At 40.3% G+C, this 23,979-nt stretch overlaps 1 protein-coding gene across 13 annotated transcripts in view; it reads right to left on the reverse strand.

Moving 5' to 3' along the window:
* The window catches only part of KIAA1217 (KIAA1217 ortholog), an 804,298-nt gene that overhangs the window by 18,702 nt on the left and 761,617 nt on the right, over positions 1-23,979 (reverse strand). For 12 of the 13 annotated variants that reach the window (XM_073581790.1, XM_073581793.1, XM_073581789.1 and 9 more), the window contains 3 exons: positions 14,418-14,522; positions 12,071-12,123; positions 5,130-5,296 (listed from right to left, as the gene is read on the reverse strand). In XM_073581790.1, the coding sequence (XP_073437891.1) occupies positions 5,130-5,296; positions 12,071-12,123; positions 14,418-14,522 (325 nt within the window). The remainder of the gene's footprint in view (positions 1-5,129; positions 5,297-12,070; positions 12,124-14,417; positions 14,523-23,979) is intronic. The other variant, XM_073581791.1, reaches the window with a different exon arrangement.

Raw genomic sequence — 23,979 nt, forward strand, 5'->3', positions numbered from 1 at the left:
TCGTCTCCCGGTACTTTCCTGCACGCAACCTCCGATCCTCACAAGATCTCCTTCTCTACTCCCCTCTTATCTCCTCTTCCCACAATCGCATACAAGATTTCTCTCGCGCATCACCCCTACTCTGGAACTCTCTACCACATCATATCAGACTCTCACCTACCATCGAAACCTTCAAAAAGAGCCTGAAGACCCACCTCTTCCGACAAGCCTATAACCTGCAGTAACCACCGATCGACCAAACCGCTGCACGACCAGCTCTACCCTCGCCTACTGTATTACCACCCATCCCTTGAAGATTGTGAGCCCTCGCGGGCAGGGTCCTCTCTCCTCCTGTACCAGTTATGACTTGTATTGTTTAAGATTATTGTACTTGTTTTTATGTATACCCCTCCTCACATGTAAAGCGCCATGGAATAAATGGCGCTATAACAATAAATAATAATAATAATAATAATTCGGGCTTGACATCATATGCCCAGTAACTGTAACTCTGGATTCCAGTCCAGACAAATCATTTTTATTCCGAAGGTTTACCAAAAATAAGCTGATCACAGCGATCAGCTGAAAACTATGGAGGAACTTGGCAGAAAGTGTTCAATTTCTCTGCAGCGCCACCACTGGGGAAATGTAGCATTACAGGACATGCATTGAAAGCAATAAGCTGTCTGTGTAATGTGTGGATATGTTGGGTCCTCCCGATCTAGAGATGCTTTTAATGATCTCTTTCTTCTCCGGCTAATTCCTAGAGGGGCTCTCCTATATTAATGAAAAACACCCTAATAGGGTGTTTACTGTAAAATTCTACAACTTCACGTGTCCCAATTTTCTAACATCACGGCTCTTCTCCCATGGATGCACATGGAGTAGATATGACAGGATGACTAAGAGTCCATGGAGAAAAGTCTATTTCTCACCAATTACTGGAAATAGATCATCTGCAGATGACGAGTTTTAGGGAAGGAGAACACTTTAAGACCACGGTGGAGACAGAAGCAATTAAATGGGCTGGGATTCATGTAAAATGTGGGAATGTGTGCGTTTTTTAATGTCTCCTAATTACATGCAGTTACAATTCACAGACTCTTCATTTTCGCCGAGGAAACAAACATGGCTTTTATGTTAATTAAACAGCAGCCACATCGCTGCATCCCGGCGAGCTAAATGTGGAGACATCACAGATCGACCCGAAGAACCCGAGCCGACGTCCAAAGCCACCGACTATCACAGGGCGGCTGAAGACAAATTAAAGGCTCCGTATTGGGGGGTCCACATGTGCGGTGTATTTCCAGTTTGGATGTCAGATTAGTTTTTCTCATGGAGACTTTGCTTGTATCTAAATATAAAAAAATACTGCGAAACCCAAAATTTTGCATTAAAAAGTGGCCTCTTAGGGGATGGTCCTCTCAAAGAAGATGGGCACTGTGTATAAAACATGGAGAAGCGCACAGCCAAAAATATTCATCAATAGCCACATGCCCAGATGAAGTCCACACTTATTCTCCGACCCTTCTATCACAATTATCCCGTGACCCTGGGGCACCAGTTTTCTGGAAGGTTTCAGTAATTTACAGCATTCCTACTATTTGGGTAGCTTGTTCCCCCGAAAAAAAAAAAAACAGAATGAGAAATAATCTATAATCATTACTCATACGGACAGCTTATTTTCCAACTCTCCCGGGATTCATCGACAGGTGGGCTTTATTTAAGCCCTGCCTAAGAGGGGGCGCTTCATGGTGGACCAGGGCAATACTGGGCTTTGTTCAAGGAAAGGTGAGGTTTAGTGGGTTGTGTTCAAGAAGACGAGGCTTAGAGGGAGTTGTCCTCTAGTGGTCAACTCCAGCTTAATCAGTTCAAGAAGACCCCTTATAAAGTAAGAAGAGTATTCTCGCCTTCTGCAGCGGCGCCGATCTAGCGATGTCGGCGCTATGTTTTATGTCACATTCCGGCTGCAGTCATTGAGCGAACGCTCGTCAGCTGCAGCATTTACCATTTCATCAACTGGAGTGAAAACGCCCAAAGTCACAAATCGTGATGGGTGAATGTCCTCGGAAAAGGCGTTACCCGCCATGCTCGGGTGCTAACGGAATAACTTCAGCGTGCTCGAAAAATATGTTTGGCTCCATGTCTCGCGGCTGTTTGACAACAACTTGCAGGGACTACCTGTTCGTTATACAATCCCTACATGTGTTGCGGCTGTTGAACAGCCACGAGATATGCTTGCCACCGGGAGTTGACGTTCGCTCATCTCTAGTCACAAAATGTTTGCTTAATTATGTGTTCTGTATAGATGAAAGGTCGCACTCAACGGGATAGTGAAATGCTGCTTTATTATAACATGTTAATACATGTCAGGTCGGAATTATTTAGCGAGTGCGTGAAGGCTGACAACGGCCGTTTCGCGCTATTCGAGCGCTTCTACGGGTCCCTAATTATGTGTTAAGCAAAAAAGTGCAACTTTTTAAAATTAGTTTTCCAGCATAGAATGCTCAATGAATCGGGCCCCATAAACTGGCTGCCATTTACTTTTTGTGCCTTTTTTTGGAAAAAAAAAGTTTGATGTTAGATATTTTGATTTTCACACAAATTCATTACGGCTATCATGCGACACTTTAGGTTGTGTGGTATTTCACTAAAAATGATGTAAGTACAGCAAAAAAAAAAGAGGACATAAAAAGCATCTTTGCCTGCAAGGTCATGAACAATTTTTAATGAATTTGGCGCAAAAACTGCCAATGCAAAAAAACAAAAATATAACTTAAAAATCCAAATGAATAATTGGAGAATTAGACTTATAGCTGGTACAAAGTAGGTACAGATCGATTCACCCATCCCAGTCTATCGACCCCTGGCGGACTGTTTCTAATGGAACCATCTGATGACATCAGCATCTCTTCTTCTTGATGCCACATCATTGTTGCGGCGTGATGCACATGTCACATCCTGCCAGATGGCCTTTGAGGTGTGAATCGATTTGCACTTACAATACTATTCTTCAGCTATTTCTCCAAAATAAAAAACAAACTTGGAATATGAGGTGTAATTCTTGCAACCCACCTGTAGGTGGTGCAATGAGTATTGCTAGAAATATATAGGATCTATATAAAGTATTTTCATAAGGTAAGACCATTATACACACATACATCAATAAAATAGAAACTAGTGCTGGAAATCTCGCTTATACTTATATGACTCCATTTAACTAACCCGAATGGAATCCACTTGTGATTATCTCGTCTATTTCTACAGACGAAATCTGATAATCATTTGGCAACATCCCAAAATTGTAATTCTATGAAAACGTCACTGTGCCATTTATTACAAATGATTCATACAACCTTCCCACAAGGAGTCGAATCCAGTATCTGCGAATAAAGGTTTTACTTGGTAATTACTTCCTATAGTCAGACATTCACTTGAATGGTGCCGAAACCCGGGACCCATAGAGGTCTACTGATCCCTACTAGACTTTCATAAAACTAAAAAAGGAGTAAAGGCCACAGCAGATAACCAGAATGTAGAAGGTCGCTGCTTCCAAAATATTTCCTAAATCTGATTCTCATCCGAGAGCATAGAAATATTATTTTTGTATATGCTTTATCCCTTTTTGATCTATCCTTTGGATTATATTCCAGATCCCACCGGCATCGGGTAGGGAAGAGATACAGCAGGACGAAGCAGCAGCCTCACACCTGCTGGGAGGTGTAGTCCCCAGTCATGTGCCCTCCAATTCCCTGGCCCAAAAATACAAAGTTAGTATCGAGCAGGACGAGTGTTTTTTTGTTCTCTTTTGCACTCATCCTGTCGTTTTTGCATTGTTTTTTTTGCCTTTTTCATACTTAATTTTTGAGATTCCTTCAAAAGTTGGCATCATTATGGGAAAATAAATCTGAAATGCAAAATGGTTCAATGAAAATGTGTATTTTCATTACTAATAAGCCAAACTCTTCATTATTCTCCGCACAAGTATTTCTGGACTTTCTATAAGTCCCGCTTTCCCCATTACGTCACGTTCTCCGCCCTCCCCTTACTTTCCACTCTTGCCGCCAGCAACTTATTACTGCTTATTCCATGTCTATAATTACATAACTTGGCCAAAACCGTGCCCACCTCCCTCCATGATTAAGTGTAATGAAGAAGGATATAGATTCCAACAGATCACAAGTGTACAGTAACACCACGGTGCCTATGGAACGGGAGAAGAGAGATGGCGGCTCAGGAATGAACATCTGTAAATGCAATATGAGGACACAGGTGCTCGAGACAATGGTGTAAAATCTGCATTGGACACGTGCCCTCAATCTTTTCTGATCATTCATCAGGACTCTGTGTGCACCTCACTATGATGTGGTTATGGATAGAACTCCCTGTAGATGATGGGAATGAGCAGAGCAGCAGCAGATGATTGTGTTGATCTTGTAGGAGGAAGTGACGTCTTGATTTTTTTTAATAGCATCCAGTGATCGAGAGAATCAGATCATAGGTGCGGAATAGATGGAAAACTAAATTTCTCCATCTTCTCCATTGTGTGAGTCGGCGTATATCAGACTGCACTTGGATGACATCCAATGTTTTGCACACACCCATAGATTTGCATGGGTGCGCATCGTCCGATATACACTGCCTATCGCAGAAATGCTAGTCAGCACTACTCCATAGTATAATATTGGTGCAAGTGCTATCTGACGAAACATAGGACATGACTCGTATAAGTTATATACTGGCTACTTGCCAGTGTGAGCGAGCCCTAATACAGGAAAGTCAGTATATTACTGGGACTGTAGGTAAACGAATGTATGCAAGGAAGGCTAACCAGAGAGAATCATCTACATGCCAAAGAGGCTGTCCACACTGGCCACATAATCCAGGAAGCATGGACCGGGGGTCTCCTGACCCAAACGCACCGATCTCATATAGGTTTATGAGGCTTTGTGTTTGGATCAGGAGACCAGAGGACATTTTATTCTCGGACCATGAAACACCGATGTGTGAAGGCGGTTGAGTCGGAGGCCTGGTGCTGAACCAACTTCGATGGCGATCCTTGAAGAGCAGAGGAGCACTAAAGACGTCCTGATCCACGCGACCTACATAAATTGTGCGTTAAATGAAAGGAGGCCATCATGACCACTGACCTGCAGCTGCCTCATCTTCTGCAGCTGGAGTCGGAGTTCTGCCACATTTCGCCTCATGTCATAGAGACTGACTTGCATATTGGTTGAGCCGGCAGGCGGGGCTTGAGAAATGATGGCCGTTGTTTCGATGATCGTTAATGAATTTTTCCCACTGGATGCAGAGTGACCTGTACAGACAATGCAATCCGTTATTTTAAAAGTAACAGAAAAGATTTGTCAACCTGAGATCGCAAAAAAATATTCACTTGTTTTAGAATTATGAAAGTCACTTAATATACAAAGCAAATGATTACTACACAGCAATCAGGAAGTCGCGGATCCTAAAGGTGTAGTCACTGATTAGAAAATAAAATCTGATTAATCTCCAGAAACTTCTATTGAAATGAATGGGGATGAGCTGTAACACCAGACACTGCCAATAGATAGGAGTGGTGCTATTTCTGGAAAAAAAAAAGTATACAATTTATTCTGGGACAGAATACATCTCAAATCTAATTTCCCGATCACAGACATACCCATACAGGTAAGAGCTAAGGTACCTAGAGGAGCCCAATACAATAATGAGGGCACCATATAAAGCTCAGGCAGATGATGTCCCTGTCTATTGATAACCTTTCTGGGAGTTGGTTCACTACAATACCCAGAAAGGTTATCAAAATTAGGTCTATTTACTCTAGAAAAGAGAAGACTTAGGGGAGACTTAATATATATGTACAAGTATATCAGAGGGTAATACAGAGATCTCTCCAATGAACTGTTTGTACCAAGGACTGTGATAAGAACAAGGGGGCATTCTCTTCGTTTGGAGGAAAGACAATTTCTGCCCCAGCATAGAAGAGGGTTCTTCACGGTAAGAGCAGTGAGGCTCTGCAATTCTCTTCCTGAGGAAGTGGTGATGGCCAACTCACTGAATGAATTTAAGAAAGGAATGGATGCTTTTCTTGTGAGTAACAGTATAGAAGGTTACGAATAACAGGATATTATAGGTAGATGGTTGACCCAGCTTATGGGAAGGAATTTTTTTTCCCCATGGAGAAAATTGGCTTCTACTGTGTGGGTTTTTTGCCTTCCCCAGGATCAACAATGCAGAACAGCTGCACTAAAAATAGGCTGAACTAGATGGACATAAGTTCTTCCTTCAGCCTTCAAAACTATATTACTATGTATTTAGATCTCAAGACCCAAGTGCTGCAAAGTACTACCATCAAGGAAAAGACTTGTGTATAGTTTGGTCGGATGCAAAACCTGGACAATAATGAAACAAGGTAGAAGAGGAATCGATGCCTTCAAAATGTGGTGATGGAGAAGGATGTGATCAGGACCATGGATGGCAAGAAGAACAAACAAATCAATTTTGGAACAAATCAAGCCAAACATGTCACTAGAAGCAAGGATCACCGAGCATGACTCGTCTACTTTGGACACATCAGAATAAGACAGCAATCCCTGGAGAAGAACATCATGGTCGGAAGAATTGAGGAATCAAGGCGAAGAGGAAGACTAGCAACCCAATGGCTTGATACTATCAAGGTAATGACGGAGAAGACCATGATGGACCTATCTGGGCTTGCACAAGATCGATTTTCCTACAAATCAATCATTGATAAAGTTGCTATGGCTCGAGATCAAGCCGAAGGCTGTTAAAGAAAAAAAAAAAAAAAAAGGGGATATTAGCCCTGTTTTTATAACTGATAGATTGTTATAGTTTTAGATTTCTAAAATATACAGTATGTCTCTTTAAAAATAAATATCTGGAGAACTGGCTGGTTGACAGTGGGACTTGCGGAATGCAAATTCTGTGCTGGCAGAGCACATGGCCTTGGATTATATGAAACGTACATGCAAATATAGGTCTGGTAGCATGAAAGGAAACTTTTTTTGGAGCAGGAGAAGGCTGTGAGTATGCATGCATTAATCAGAGATTATCTACTGCACCTCTCCGATTCCAAAGGACATAAAAATGGCTATTTGACAGACTTCCTGAGCACCGAGAGACAAGCCAAGACAGGAAGAGTTGGCCACTGACGGGAAGAGAGAAAATGCTCCCTGGGTTCGTCTGTTTACAGATGAAGCCTACAAGGAAGGGCCGGGCTTCCTCGGGGTGTTGGACTTGGAGCAACTTGCACTTCTGTGTGCACTTATCGCCTGTTATAGCAAGAAACATTTAGATTTGTCAGGGTTCCTAACATGATACAACATGAATACACAGCAAGAGCTGCTCGCTACCCCTACCAGCCCTTTTATAGTATTGGGGTCACTTGGCCCAACTAGATGGGTATTCGGCTTTTAGCAAGTCAAGCTTGTCTTTATTATAAAAAGTTAGGCAACTTTTTACTTTAATTTCTGGATCAATTTTAAAGGTTTTTTTTTTTTAAAGATTTCTGCTTGTAGGAATTGATAAAACCCTTCGCCGTTTACTTCCCACAATAGAAATTTGCATTGGTCACATAAAGGACACAAAAGTACAAGGCCCAATAGAAGGCAAAGCTCTGATGTACTGCAATAAGCCAGCACCTGCATGTCGGGCAAATGACATGGTCAGATATTTACACATCAGAAGTTTTCTATTTAATGACAGCAGGAAGAGAGCTTAAAAACGGTGATCAATTCATATATGGTAGGAAGTATAAGTTTAAATTATAAAGCAATAGTTATGGAGCCTACACCTTTAATTGTCATCAATTGCAAACTTTTTTCCCGTCACCAGCGTAGGAGCTATGAGGATGCTGAGGAAGGATCTGAGACAATGTTATCCTCCTTACTTTTAATAAAATCACCTACTCTACATCACTTATTTTATAAATGTTCTTTATAAAAAGGCAATAACCCTGCATTCAGAGTTAACTACTATCACACGGCTCCTGTATTCCTAGTGGACATACTTGCGTTAAAACATAAAAACCTAGCCAGACTACAACTTAAAGACTGACTTAGGGTGGAAAGCAAATAACTACCTAGGTTATACGATGAAACAGAGGAAAAAGACCTTTCCAGGCCAGAAGAAAAAAACTTAACAATGTTAGAATAAAAATACCTACTTGGGATAGAAGATAAAAATCTACCCAAGTTAGAAGATCTAGAAGACCCAGAAAATAAAAACCTAATCGCTAATCAGACTAGGATTTGAAGACCCACCCATACTAGAAGATGAAAACGTAACAAGACTTCAATTTAAAGTCCTAGAAGGGGAAGAAAGCAAAGACCTACCTAGTTTAGAAGAAAAAAAAAAAAGGACCAGAAGATAAGGATCTAACTAGGCTAAACGACAAATAACCAGGTTAGAACATAAAATCTATCCAAGATAGAAGATCCAGAAGACCAAGAAGATAAAGACAATCACCAATCAGACTACAAGATGAAGACCTACCCAGAATAGAAGATGAAAACCTACACAAACTAGAAGATGAAGACCTACCCGATCTAGAAAAATAAGAACTACCCAGGTTTCGGACATAAAAACCAAGCCATGCTTGAAAATCAAGATCTACCCATATTAGAAGAGGAAGACTTTTCCAGGTTAGCAGATCAAGACCTACACAGGCTAGAATATAAAGGCCTACCCGTGTTAGGTCAGGTTCACACTAGAAAAGGAATCCAATGGACCTTATTATTGTGAATGGGGTCTACTGGGCGTTGTTTGTGTCCATCATGAGACGGATCCGATACTACCATTTTTTTTTTCAAGTTCGGTTCCTAGGATGGAGCATAACAACCAAAATCACGATGTGTAGATGTGAACAGAGCCTTACAAAAAAAAATACCTGCCCAGTGTAAAAGATGAAGACCCATATGGGCTAAATAATATAGATCCACCCACTCTATATCACGGACATCTGCCCAGACTAAAAGTCTATGTTCTCCCCGTGTTTGCGTGGGGAGCAAATTTAAATTGTGATCCCCAATGGGGATAAAATAGTTCCTGCCTGGAAATGCCCCTACAAATAATCTCTGACTCCTGTATTTGCTTCTCCAAAACACACGACTCAAAGTCAGTGAAGAGGTGACAGCGGTGAAATAGTGTCAGAGGTTTTATTATTTCTTCTTGGTGGAAGCATGGCTTCATGTTGTTCTTACATCCCCCAGACTCACGGGTTAATTACAGTCCTCCAGCTGATTGTGCTATGTGCCTTCTCTTTCTGCTGAAAGGAAATTTACTTTGGACGGCAAACCGCACTTCTGTGGCTACTTTGACTGAGCTTGTCTTGTTTTAATACACAGACAATAAGCAATCGTAATCAATTAGGTAGATAGTATAAAAGAATTTTCTATTAATTGGCAACCACTGACAGTTATATCAATAAATAACCCACATACGGTAACTAAGCTATGAACAGGCCAACATTTAAAGAGAATTTTTGTTCAATTTTCAATATCCCTATGTACATTAAAAACAAAAATCAGAAATTCTGCAGTTTTCTCACTGGTCTCAGGGCTAATGCTATGCCCATACTTTGTGTTCTGTACAAAAGACTTTTCATCAGTCTCATTACCATAGCAATTTATATAGACTTGGCACACACCAAAAAGATTCTGATGCAGAAAGGTGGTTTTAATGAATTGCAGTACATACATACAGACGTTTCGGTCTAGGACCTTCATCAATGTACAATAAGTTGTACTGTGAGCTCTTAGTGACTGGGCTTTAAGGGAGATACCAATACTGCAAGGAGGCATCTGCCGCCGTCCCACGTTGTTCTATATGACAAGTGGACGCAGTATCCACCGCAAATCCAAGGGTGGATACTGCCTTGTATTCGCGGTGGATACTGTGTCCACTTGTCATATAGAACCACGTGGGACGGCCGCAGGTACCTCCCTGCAGTATTGGTAGCTCCCTTAAAGCCCAGTCACTAAGAGCTCACAATACAACTTATTGTACATTGATGAAGGTCCTAGACCGAAACGTCTGTATGTATGTACTGCAATTCATTAAAACCACCTTTCTGCATCAGAATCTTTTTGGTGTGTGCCAAGTCTATATAAATTGAAGTTCACGGATTGGGATCCTACTTGTGCACCACCTCCGGTTACCAGGGTTGTGCCAACGGTTTTGTTCTCATTACCATAGCAGGCAGGATCAAAGTGAAAGGTAACACCTCTTTAAACAGTAGCATTCACCATTAATAGGTGATGTCACAGCTCATCTCCTCCCCCTCTTTCCTCTACAGATTCCTATGACTATGAGCTGAGCATGACCAGAAAATACTTATATATAAGATCGGGTGTGTTGAAATCCATCAACTAGATCTTTCATTCCCCAAATATTTGGTATTTGGGGATAGTCAGGGCACCGACCTCATCTATACACACAGTGACGTCACCAATAACATTCAATAAGATTGTATCATTCATTTCTTATGGATAAGAAAGCAGGAAAAATAGGTTTATCACAAAATTACCATAAAATTGTCAGTTATTTCAGCTTTGCAGCATATCACAAAGGAAGGAGTTCTATTCCCGACTATCACAACGTAATCAGTTCTGCAGCGTCACAAATAAGTCTATCAATGTTAACAATTCTCTAGAGGGGTCGTGACAGGACCAGGCACCAGTTTAGACCTAAGCGGTTTTTGCTCTTATTTTTTCCCTGCTGTTTCCCTATGAGAATTCCAACTTTATTTTTTTTAAAAATCTCCTATAGAGTTCCAGAGATCTGGGCATTCTTAAAAGACTCGCCCCCAGAGAATCCTGTAAACCACTCCCCTTTGGTAAGAAACCATACAAAAATTAGCATTAAATAAAAGACTCCATATCTCTGGAACGTACTGTATGGTGGATTTACAAAAATAAACAATATTCAGGGGAGAAGCAAGAAAAAAATAAGAACAACAACTGGCCACTTTTGACCATTCCCAACAATTAAAGTTACCACCTATTCATTGGATAGGTGATAATGTGCGGATCGGTGGGAACCCCACCATTGGAACCCTCGCTGATCCAAGAATAGGGCTATGAAATGCCTCATCAGGGCCGCCACCACTTACCAGTAGTTCATTTTCTGTGTGACTGATGGAGAGGTATAGGGCTAGCCTTTTTCTGGCATTCCCTATAGAGAAGGAATGAAGCAGTGGTCACGGCTCCCCACCTACTCTGCATTTCAGTGTCCCCGTCTTGAAATAAAAGGGTATTAGCAGTCAGACCTCCAACAATCCCCAATTTATCACATATCAAACAGATAGGTATCAACATGATATGTTGGGAACGACCCTTCGACACAAAACAATTATTGGCCAAATGAGCCTTTGCAAGAAAACTTGTTTCCCATCATTTGACTATGTCCACAAGGCCAGTAAGGAGCCGATTGTCAGGGATTGTTTGTCCCCATATGGTTTGCATTGGCCCATGCAAAACACCCTTTAATTAAATAAGAACCTATTGATTTGATATGGCCAGAAATTAGACCATTTAAAGGACCCTTACAATAAATATCTAGACTGCCATTTTTCCTCTTCCCTGGTGTCCTCTTCCCATGGGCTGGTATCAAAGCATCAAATAGTTGCCAAAATGTTTGTGTTGTTTGTGTACTAGGACCACAACAAGCAGGCATTTTTGACATTTTTTGCATGCCCCATTTTTAGATGTCCACAGTGCCCCCCACAATAGCGACAACTCCATAAACGCTCATTTAAGCTGAATTCAGGTCAAACTGCCTTTGTTTATTAGGTGCTGGAAGTAGAACTTGCTCTTAAATGTTCTTGTAGTGCCAATTTCAAGTCCCACAGCCCTTCTGTTTGGCTGGGAAGGCCAAGTGAATAGTTTACAGCTGTATTTACATTTACTGCGGGGCTGAGTTAGTCATTTAGGCGTTGGGCCAGTAGCCGACGGCCCTTGGCCAGGAGTAGACCACTTCCTCTGAGTCACATACATTAAAATTTGATTGCAGGTTCTGTACAAAAAAATAAGCAAAACGTAAAAAAGAGACCACACTAAACCCACTGTACCTGAGCTGTCGGTGACCGGCGGAGTGCTGCTTGCAGACTTTATGACTTTTTCACTGAAATAAGGAAAACAGAAAGATCAGCTATTATATCATCGATACAGGAGAAACAGTAGCCCCTGGGTTATTCCATGGACCATCAAGTGGCGTCATGGATTGTCGATACACTCAATAATGCCAATCTGTTACGTGATACAGACCGGAAACATGAACTTTTCCAAATCTATATCCCATAATATTTAGGAGTGCAAATGCTATTACTGATGGGCTATTATCAAAGTCCTCCAAATAGAGGTTAATGTCCATGTTACCTGCTGCTTTATGAGTGTGTTAGAAAAGTTAATGTATCACATGCATAACACCTTTTTATTTTGGGGGGGGGGGGGGATTTTTATTTCAAAAGCTACATGTCCTCCATGCTATTCTCCTCCATGCTCAAACCATGCAGACAATATACTAAATAATTGTATCCAAGATTTGAAAATGGCAGTACTCCAACAAATGGAAAGTGGGCGAACTGAGCGTCTAGCACTTTCATTTTTTGAATTTGCACAAATCGAAAATGAATTTCTGATACAAAGTTCCAAACTCCCTGCATAGCCATAGATTTAAAAGGGATGTCCACTACATATTTGTTTTTACATTAAAGCACCACTCCAGGGTTTGTTTTTATTGCATTGCTGGAGTGGTGCTACTCAACTAAGTTCCCTGCCTCTAGTCTTATATTTACCAGCCGTCGTCTTCAACTGTTCCCAGTGTCGCTCCTCTCAGTCTCCAGCAGTTTGTGACCCAACTCAATGGAAGTCTATAAGAGCCAGAACCAGGCCAGAGTGAGTCTCTCATAGATTTATATTGAGAGCTTGTGACTGTTACCTCTGACTTACGGTCAGTCAGAATGTGCGGTCACAAGATGGCTTTGCAGGACCGCAACGGCACCAGGAAGAGCTGAAGATGGCAACTGGTGAGTGTAATACTAGGGTCAGGGAACTTAGATTAGTAGCACTACTCCAGTGATGCAATAAAAAAAACACTTTAAAAATGGGTCCATGGGGGGGGGGTCATAAAACCAAAAAAAGAACAAATACTCACCTACCAGACCTGGCTCAGAAAGGACTTCAACCAGTTGTCACTGATTGACTCCAGTGATTGCTTAACATCACCCAATGATAGAGGAAGCCAGAAAACCAGCGGTGAAAATAGGCAGCAGTGCAGATGTCTGGTTGCCGAATATCTCTACTCTTTCATTTTATGACCCCTATGGGGCAGATTTTAATGATTTAATAACAAAATATACCGTATATATTTGAGATATATAATATATATATATATATATATATATATATATATATATATATATATATATATATATATATATATATAATAATATAATATAATATAATATATATATATATATTTGAATGCAGCTGCCTCTAGAGGAAGCTTCATGCAAGGGAGGACAAACCATTGGTGCAACAAGAGCAAGGCTCCAAGAAGTAAGGGGGCTGACTTCCACCTCTAATGCAGGTTAAAGTATGCATTACTAAGAGCTATTGGTCTGCATAGGGCCCATATATTGTTTTTTTTATTGAGACCCTCTTCTGACTGTGTCCACTCCTGTGCCGTGTTGTAATTTGCATAAAATAACCCTTAATTAAGCACATAAAGAGTTGAGTGCTGAGACCTCTGTTGCTTTACATTGCGTCCGTTTTGCACTTTTTTTTTTTACTTCTACTGTGCATAGGTAGAATACTGTAAATGAGCGGGAGATGGTGAGATTAGGAATGTCGAGGACTTTCCAAGCTGCACACATAATGGGGAGGACTCCAGCACTCGGGTTCACTGCTGAACTTAATAAAGTGTAATTTTCTCAAAATTACTGACAAATGAAAAACTTGGTAACAAATTCCCTTAAAGGGGACTAGCCACCACTTCTTGCTTGTCTGTGTTGGTAAATAGTTGCATTCCGCAGAAAGTTACCATTCCGGAGCTTCTTTTCTGGAGCTTTGTGCTGTTCGGTTTCTCCGTTATTCCGCCTTTTAAATATTTGAATTAACTGACAACTGTTGCAGCATTCCGCTTATCAAAGGGGCGTGTCACTACACAGTGACCACTGATTGGACAGAGTGAGAGTTTGCAGGGACACACCCCCCCAATGATAAAATCCCACAAGTCAAATTATTCATACGTCACCAGCAATTTCCAGGCTGCACAGTTCTACAGGTCACATCGCAGCTACTCTATGTTTGCAATTTCAAACATTTTTGACCAAACCCACTTGTAATACAGCCAACATAGTAAATTCCTCCCTGAGTATTGCCTAGACGAAAAATGAAAATCGTTCACATATTTACCCAGGTGCATCCTTATTGCTGCTTGGGCTGGGCCCTTTTAAAAGTGCATTCTGAACCAGGCCAGTAAGACTAGCAATCTGTTTCTCCATGGCATGCATCCTCTCTCTGCAAAACAAAGGAAGACCAGAATCTGCCATGTCATTAAAAAAAATAATATAAAAATAAACTAAAATTTATCTGAACTGAAAGGGGTGGTCCTATAAACAACTTTTATAGGTAATGGAAGGGAATATAAATGCCGGGACCTCCGCCAATAACTGTAGTGCTAGTGAGCATGTGCAACCGCTGATCCATTCACGGTTTACAGGAGCAGTGGTCGCACATGCTCACTACTGCTCAATCACACAGAGGACTTTGATCTTGTGATTAGTGGGGGGTCCCAGCAGTCGGGATCGCCAGAGATCATACATTTATTCTCTATCCTGTGGATAAGGGATAAAAGTTGTTTAAGGAATAAACCCTTTAAGTGGTGGTCACAAATTACAGTCTAACCGTTGTATACAGATAGTCAGACATTAAAAAACAGATGTCAATTTTTTTTAGCGAAATAGAAACTCAACAATAGGGTGGGAAGGGATGAAATATGATTGTGTCTCCATGGAACCACTGATGGAGGGTAAGCTCAAAATTATGGATTCAAATAATAAAATCCTATCCTTAATTAACATTTAAGAACTGACCACTACAAATGCATTATATCACTGATCTTAAAAGTGCTAGTCCTGAGTATTGAGTTTTTGTGATGAGATGAGGAGTTTATACACCAAATTACAGTGGGCTGGAGAGAGAGGTTTTCCCAACAACCACCCACTTGGCTCGCGAGAGAATGGGGCCCCCCTTTCATCTCACATATTTGAAGTGTCCCTCACTTACCTAAGGCGTCATGTTGCTGTAGAACCCTTGTTTTGGCCACAAAGCCTATCTATATAAACCAATTAACCAAACCAATAATCAACAAAATTTCAAAAGGCTCCAAATAAAAAATTAAAAAAAAAGGGTTTAAAAAAATTCTGTCTACAATATTGGGTGCACATAGGGAGAAGCAGTGCAACCTTATTAAAAAAATGGCAAATACTATTTGCTAAAAGCCATATAGACAAAAATTCATGAGTCTAACGACTAAATATATAGAGATGCAATTATTTAATCCTGCCGAAAGATCTGAACTGATAGTAAATCTCAAGACTAGAAAATGTATCATTGGTGTCTCTTGACCTTAAAGAGGACCTTTGACTGAATTTTTCTTAATTTCAATTTCTTTTAATTAGTGCTGCTCCTCTAATTCTGGAGCCGTTGTCCTTTTTCGTCCATGCCCCTCCATTCCAATTAAATTCCCCCATGTAATAATGGTGCACATTTTCCCTTCAACCAACTGGGTTTATTGTCCCAGAACTTCTCTGTGGGCATTTCCTTTTTCACCTCTGATGCTGACCAATCAAAACGCAGCCACACCCACACAGATGTTCTGAGATACACACCCAGTTGGTTAACGAAAAAAATTGCGCCATTATCATTGGGGGTCATAAGTTTGGAATGGAGGAGCACACAAGAAAAAGGAAAACTGTTCCAGTATCAGTAGATCAGTGACAATTGGAAGAGGAACTCCGTTTATATGACAAAATCCATGGAAAAGTCCTCTTTAAGGGGGATGGTTTAGAAACCTCATAGACAATGAATGAAGCAGCAGCGTGCAATAGTTGTTCCATTCAAATGGGACATGTCCTAGATCAGTGGGACCTCCAGTGGTCAGCAAGTTATCTGGCGCGCTTTAAGGGCATTTTAGGTCTCAACAATTGGGATATCAATGAGAAAGTTCATTTTTAATGGTTTTGAATGCAATTAACCAAAACTATGAACATTCAAGTATCCGACTTCCCGGATTTATTCTCAACTCTTTTAAAAAGATTTATCCAGGATATGTAGCGATAACATACACAACCTATGAAGAAGTGGATCTATTTCTTAGAAAATCATTTTCCAAAAATATCTTTCACCTTTGGACCGGCTTGAGGGCAACGTTAAGTGTCTCCTTAGAGAAATAAATCATACCACCCAAAATATACTTTTTCTTTGTAGACATTATCGACCAGGTTTTGGATGAAACCTCGACTATGTAAAAGTTGTCAAAAGGCAATTCAATTTAGATTAAAATTTCATAATAAAGAGATGACATGTCCTTCTTGAAACGGCCATAAAGCCCGGCTGTAGGACAAGATATATGTTTTCTAAGCTGCACAGTGAGGTTCCCGGTCTATTTCTAGATTGAGAAATCTGGAAACTATTCTGAGTTTTAAGTAAATTATGACTTTTCAAGGATGATCTTGGCTTTCGCTGGTAAACCACAGCATATATCATTTCTGAAAAAAAAAACAAAAACGGCTCGGAATTGGGACAGAAATGTGAAAACTATCTGGTTTTTTTTTTTCCTGTCGCAAAATTCTATTATTTGAGATGTGGTGAGAGAAGATGAAAGGAAAGTGATGTAAAATTCCTCATATTTTACTCCATCAGGAACAGAGAAGTTCAGGGTGTTATTATCACTGTGTGCTGAACTCCGGAGATTAGAGGAGACATGCGCCGTCTCCAGCCATTCCTGAACAGACACCTATGTTTAGAGGTTGCTGAGTGACAGCGGAGATAATAACATTTCTCTACATACTGTCATTCACTTGTCTGTTTTCTAGTCAGGTGGAAAGCATTAAGTCATTCCTTTTGTTTTCTACTACATTTTAAACCCCCCAGAAATTTGACATAAAGTAAAAATTAAACATTGAAATTCAACTAACAAACTGGAAAAAGCAGCTTTACACAGCGAGCAAGTAGTACCGTCACACAATAGAGTGCCCAAATAATACCGCTATAGAAAGAGACCATGTAACCAAATATAGTGTGCAAAAATAGGACTGCTATCCAGTGCCCAATTAACGGTATATTATATATTACTACCATGAAGTGCCAAAATAATGTAGCACCTAAATGCTACCGACATGAAAATATAAAACTATTCAATACTGTGTCACCATAACAGTGCCACACAGTGCTGGAATAACAGTGATGGAATAACAGTGCCATACAGTGCTGGAATAACAGTGCCACACAGTGCTGGAATAACAGTGCTGGAATAACAGTGCCATACAGTGCTGGAATAACAGTGCCACACAGTGCTGGAATAACAGTGCCACACAGTGCTGGAATAACAGTGCCACACAGTGCTGGAATAACAGTGCCACACAGTGCTGGAATAACAGTGCTGGAATAACAAACAGTGCCACACAGTGCTGGAATAACAGTGCCACAAAGTGCTGGAATAACAGTGCCACAAAGTGCTGGAATAACAGTGCCACAAAGTGCTGGAATAACAGTGCCACACAGTGCTGGAATAACAGTGCCACACAGTGCTGGAATAACAGTGCCACACAGTGCTGGAATAACAGTGCCACACAGTGCTGGAATAACAGTGCTGGAATAACAGTGCCACACAGTGCTGGAATAACAGTGCCACACAGTGCTGGAATAACAGTGCCATACAGTGCTGAACTAACAATGCCAAATAATACCGCCATTCAATACCAAAACAATACAACACTTAAATGCTAACAATTATAACATTGTATAACAAACTATATAACTCTACCGGTGTGCGAAAATAACAGTGCCATACAGTGAGGGAATAACAGCGCCATACAGTGAGGGAATAACAGTGCCATACAGTGCTGGAATAACAATGCCAATGATACTGCCATTCAATATTAACGTATTATAGTTCCCAAATAATTTGTCCAGAAATTTAGAAATCAATTAAATAACTGTGGCCAAATAACACTACTACCATATTGTAATAAAATAATACCACCATACAACAAAAACTAGTATCAAATACAACCATCTACAAATAAAAATAAAATTCCTCCTAAAATTTCTGTCTACTGTTAGACAGCATGAAAGAAAACGCATATATATATATATATATATATATATATATATATATATATATATATATATATATATATATATATATATATATATATAGATATATATATAGATATATATATATATATAGATAGATAGATAGATAGATATACACACACACACAATAAAATAATACTGCCATACAGTAGAAACTGGTACCTAATAAAACTCCCCTACATGCCAACATAGATTGCCTCCATAATCACTGTATTTAGAGATTAATCAATTAATGAGGCAAAATAAGGTCAAATAAGAATACCATAACGTACTAATATAATACCACCATATAGTAGAAAAACAATACCAAATAAAGTTCCCTGTATACCAAAAATAATACGGTGCCTTAATGATTTACGCACACACTTAGACCTTGACTAACAGAACTATAGACTCCAGAGAGAACATATGCAATTGCCACATGGGTGAATCACAAGAGTGAATGCTCATGGTGGTTGGATTTGCAGGGTGAGGGGTGTAGGGGAAACATATAGGCGACTTTTCAGAAAACTTTGATCAGGGCTAGGTCCAGGTTTGAATGGGCCCTTGGATGAAGTGGCCCCATAGTTAACAATTACCATTCTTTTATGAAACCCACCACAAGCTGGTGTACGAACACGGCAGTACCTTCAACTTCAACAGGTCCTCTACTGCCATGACCAATCCATCAGCACTATCTTTCCAACCGCTTAGATTCTGCTGTCACAATGTACAGTGGTATCTAAGGGGGTTGAACCACAAGCACTCATTGCAGCAGTTAGACTCGGTTGCCTGCTGTGCAAAACAGCTGGCGCCTGTGCTGTAGGTAGTGGGTTCTGCTTCGGCAGAACATTTAGGGTCGATGGTCCACCCTGTCCCCGAACACAGCAGAGCCCACCACTTACCAGTTCACACTGGGTGCTGACCCTGAGTCGCCATTTGGCACATTGTAGTCTCAACTTCGGAAATGACAGCATTTTATTTTTAAATAAAAATTTTAGGATTTTACAGAATATTATACAAAATATTTCCATTAAACATTGCATTGTATATAATTTAAAAAAAAAAAACGATCCTTCCATTACCGTATGGACCTCAGCTTGTGTGGTGAAGACTAAGAACCGGGCTCAAGGCAAAATCACATAATCACAGTCTACGGTCTGTGGTTTGCATCTCGTCTAATGCTGGAGATTGTTTCTCCCTAATAAGCGCTTCTCACCGCTGGTTTTCAGAATGTTAGGGCGTAAATATAACCAAAATGTGATGATCGACTGACCGGTCTGCTATTATTTATGGTGATTATGGCTTTTTATTGCCTATAAATGACACATTTATTCTGGGAAGGGAGTTGGTCTTGACTTCACTACTGCACAGTCTCAGACATGATTTTATTGAAGTCTGCGAGTGTCTGACTTTTCTACCCACAAACATTATAGTCAGGACTCAGGGTCAGAGGGAGGCGGGAGCAGATCTTCAATCATGAATACACCGGACTCCTAAATTAAGTGTCCGGTGTATTCTTTCACAGGCCGAAGCAGCAGAACATTGCAACAACTTTTTATGTCGTTTGATTACTTAGAATAAGGCTCTATATCGGTCATATGTTGCTCTTATATGAGGCATTATTAATTTGACAGATATTCTTTAACAGGCAATTAATTTAAGAGGGGCATGCTCTTTAAAGGATACAGACCCTTCGGGGGCATTTTACTATTTAAAAACATCTATCATATTTTTTTGGGAAAAAATATCACTTTTTGCAATAGGGTTTATTTTGCTACAATGGTTGGCTTCTAGAGCCTCAGTATTGCATTATCTAATCCTCATTGCAGGATGAGTTATGTGAGCATCTGTCAGTGAGCTCATTCTGACAGGCCGATTGTTTTATTCCAAACACCTCTGTGATGATTTATGACCCCGGTTGAACTTGTTGGCCATATATTATAGCTGACCTCAGAGAAAAGGAAAAAAAAAATAGTTATAACCTCTTCAGTCAAAACGAGCTCACTGATGAATTCTCAGGTACCTTATTCTGCAACTAGCAATGTACAGGCAAAGAAAGAGCCTGTAAAAGCCAATATTCATGCACGTAAAAATAAATGTCCCCAAAGCGGTCTATATTTTTTAAGCTTCAAGAAAACTCTTTTCTTATGCCCTATTAAGACGTAAAGGGGTAAATGAAGGTGATGAAAATAGCGAAATGTGAATGTAAATCAGTACCAAAGCTCAATAAATCATCAAGCCACTTATAGTGGGTGGGATTTAGGGTTGTTCATGGGAGGTCCTATCAGGAGCTCTGCCCAGGCCAGAACAGGTTACGCCTATGAGGATCTAGCTCACTGGTAGGGGGTGTTCAAAGTTGAAAATACAAAACAGTATTAATTATTATTATAACACCTTGGTATGAGGATTAATAATCCATCAATCAGGACTTTTAAACAGTGACATTTATATTCAGCAATATTTAACCATGAATGGTGGTTTCTCCACGATCAGATCCAATGTAAACAAAACCTGCTGCTACATCTTACTTTTGGATACACACATAATAAAAACATTATATCCATGTAGCGCCATAAAACTCTCCAACTCATGAATATAATAGCTAAGCAGCACTCAGGCGCCAGTTGGCAGCGAAGCTTAAAATGAAACTCTTCTTTAATAAAAAATTTTTTATAGCTACGGTGCATTAAAAAGGGAAAACAGTTATACTAGAACCAATATTAACATATAAACAATTCATAAACCTGTACTTTAATTACATGTATTATTAGATCATCCAGATGAAAATATTCTAATAATTCTGTATGTAGGGAAAAAAATGATGAATGGACTTAATAGAGTTTTTCAAGGATTTGTTTTAATTCCTCTGTCTGGTCTAAAGCAAGAAATTATGAAAAAAAAATACTTTCCTTCCTCGATCTCCCACAGCTCCCATTCTGGTCTCACTTTTTCCTCACTGGTCTGAGCTTACTGGTTCCATTATCAACGCACCGTAAATGACTAAAAACGATCACAGTGCGCAGAGGACAGGAATACGAAGCACAAAACAGCCTATCGCAGGTGATTCCCACATGGGACCCGAGGGAGATGGACGCAGGGAGTTTCATTTCTTGGACCAGCCCTTTATTAAGTTATTATTTCTGACATGTACACTATATATAGTGCACTTTTAAAGAGCACCATTCAAAAATTTGGGGTTGGACACAATGACCCTTGAGGTCCCTTCCAACTAGAACATTCTACGATTCTAATTTTTTCTTGGACACAAGATGTAAGAGTGCAGAGGAGAATAAAACTTTATGTTTTGTTTTCAAATTTCACCTCTCATTGCAGAGATATTAGCAATCAAACCTTTGGTAGCTAATAAGTTAACTTTTTTCTCAAGTCCAAGTGGGTGTTAGACAGTTTTCCCTGGGGGGGGGCGTGTGTTTTTTCCCCTGTATGATGCTGACCAATCATAAGAAGGCAGCAACATGCAAAGGAAAGTAGAACACACGGCCATCATAGCTTAGAATAGATTTCTGTATGTGAGATGTATGACAGGCAGCCTAATCTCCTAGTCTAAGCTTCTGCATGAGTCAGTGTGTGGGGGGGAGGCATCACATTTTATTTTAGTAAAACATATATGAAAGGTCACCGCGCTATGCTGAGTGTGAACAACTCACATTTTTTCAACATTAGCACCAAACATTATTATTATTATTATTATTATCTGAGGTCCCTGTCTTATCCTTCCTAGGTGGGTGGCGCCAGTGTATATTATTTGCTTCAACATTTTATTTTAGCTGTGTCACATTACAAACTCTTCTATCAGCTCTACTCCTCTTATAGCACTGTCAGTTCTGCTGTACTGCTCCTCCCCCACGTTGTCTCTCCAGAGAGGAGAGCTTAAGGTGTCAGTTTCACACTTATGCCTGGTGTGCTCTTCTTGTACTCTCTTTGTAGTGTGATCAGACCATGGTGCCATTACATCTCAGAACAGGCAAGTTACTCCTGTGTGAGATGTAAGGAAAACCCTGATCTCACTCAAAAGAGATTACGAGTTGCTTGAGCAGAACAGACATAACTGTCATACTGACACACTCATTATTCAGGAGAGCTGATAGAAGGGTTTGTAATGTGACAAGGCTAAACTCAGCTGTGCTGCCCTTCCACCCACACTGACTTATGCATGTGTTTAGGACCAGGAGATCAGGGCTGTATCATTGTATCTTACACCCTGAAAAACCTGCTCTAATCTATTGTGGGGGCGTGCTCTGCTTTCCTTTAAGTGTTGATGCTTGCTTATCATTAGTCAGCATCATACAGGGAGAAGAAATATAAACTGATAATTCCCATTTGGACTTATCAAAATATCTCTGCAACAGATGAAAAATTAAAAAACAAAACAAACAAACAAAAAGTAATGTTTTATTCCTCTCTACAGTCACTATTAGATCCTGAGTCCAGTTCAACATGAAAAGTTTGGTGAAAGTTCCCCAAGTTTGTTTCTGGGTGGGATAAAAAAAAAAGGTAAGGTAATCCCTTAAATTTCAAATTCATCATGTAGTAGAAACTTCTATGTAGCTATTGTTTAAAGGGAACCAGTCACCAGTTTTGTCCTGTATCAACTAAAACTATCATGTTATTCTGCGCCTGTGTTGCATTCCATAAATGCTCATATAACGCCCTGACTCCCCCCTGTATAGCCCCCAAAAACCTTTTAAAGTATGTCCGCGCTGTATGGTAATCTGGTTGGCCAGATCTGAGAGGCGTCCACTTTGGACTCTCTACCCTTTCTCCTGGCTGCTGCTCGTCGTCCTCCTGATTTCATTGATGTGGATGCATCATCCACGTAGCCGGGTGCGGGCAGAGTTGAAAACATCAGTGCGCATGCGCACAGCATTGGCGGCGAATTGAACTGGAAAGATGTGTACCGGCGCATGCACACTGATTTTTCGGCTCTGTCTGCAGTATGGGAAAGCATAGTGTGCAGGCACAAGCTGGCAATTTCTCTGCACAGGCGTGGGATTCGCCTGACTATGTGGATGATGCAGAAGGCGTCATCCACATCAATAAAAAAGGGACGACTGTGAGCAGCAGCCTGGAGAAAGGGTAGAGAGGCAAGAATGCCAAAATAGATGTCCCTCAGACCAGATTACTATACAGGGTGGGAGAACTTTAAAAGTTTTTTGGGGTGTATACAGGGGGTGTCAGGGGGTTATGTATCCGTTTACCGAATCCAGCTCAGGCGCTCAATAAGGTGATAGTTTTAGCTGAAACATGACAAGACTGGTGACAGGTCCCCTTTAAAGGGGTGGTCTACTTTACAAAACTTAACTTTTCATATCTATTACAGAGTTAAACGGTTGTATAACATTGAAAAAAACCCATGGCTGATTATTTCCAGAAACAACGCCACTGCTGTATACATAGGTTGTTTGAGGCATTGCATCTCAAGTGCAATAACTTTAATAGCACCAAGTTGCAATATCTGCTACAACCCAAAGACAGGTGTGACGCTGTTTCTGGAAAAACATATCCACGTTTTTGTAGTCCTTTAAAAGTGGGATGTTCTTCATTCAGTAACCTCATCTGTTAGCCATAATACACAGGGTGTACAATCAGAACATCT

Source organism: Dendrobates tinctorius, unplaced genomic scaffold (assembly GCF_039654945.1).
Source record: "Dendrobates tinctorius isolate UK_male_01 unplaced genomic scaffold, ASM3965494v1 ptg000070l, whole genome shotgun sequence".
NCBI classification, from domain to species: domain Eukaryota; kingdom Metazoa; phylum Chordata; class Amphibia; order Anura; family Dendrobatidae; genus Dendrobates; species Dendrobates tinctorius.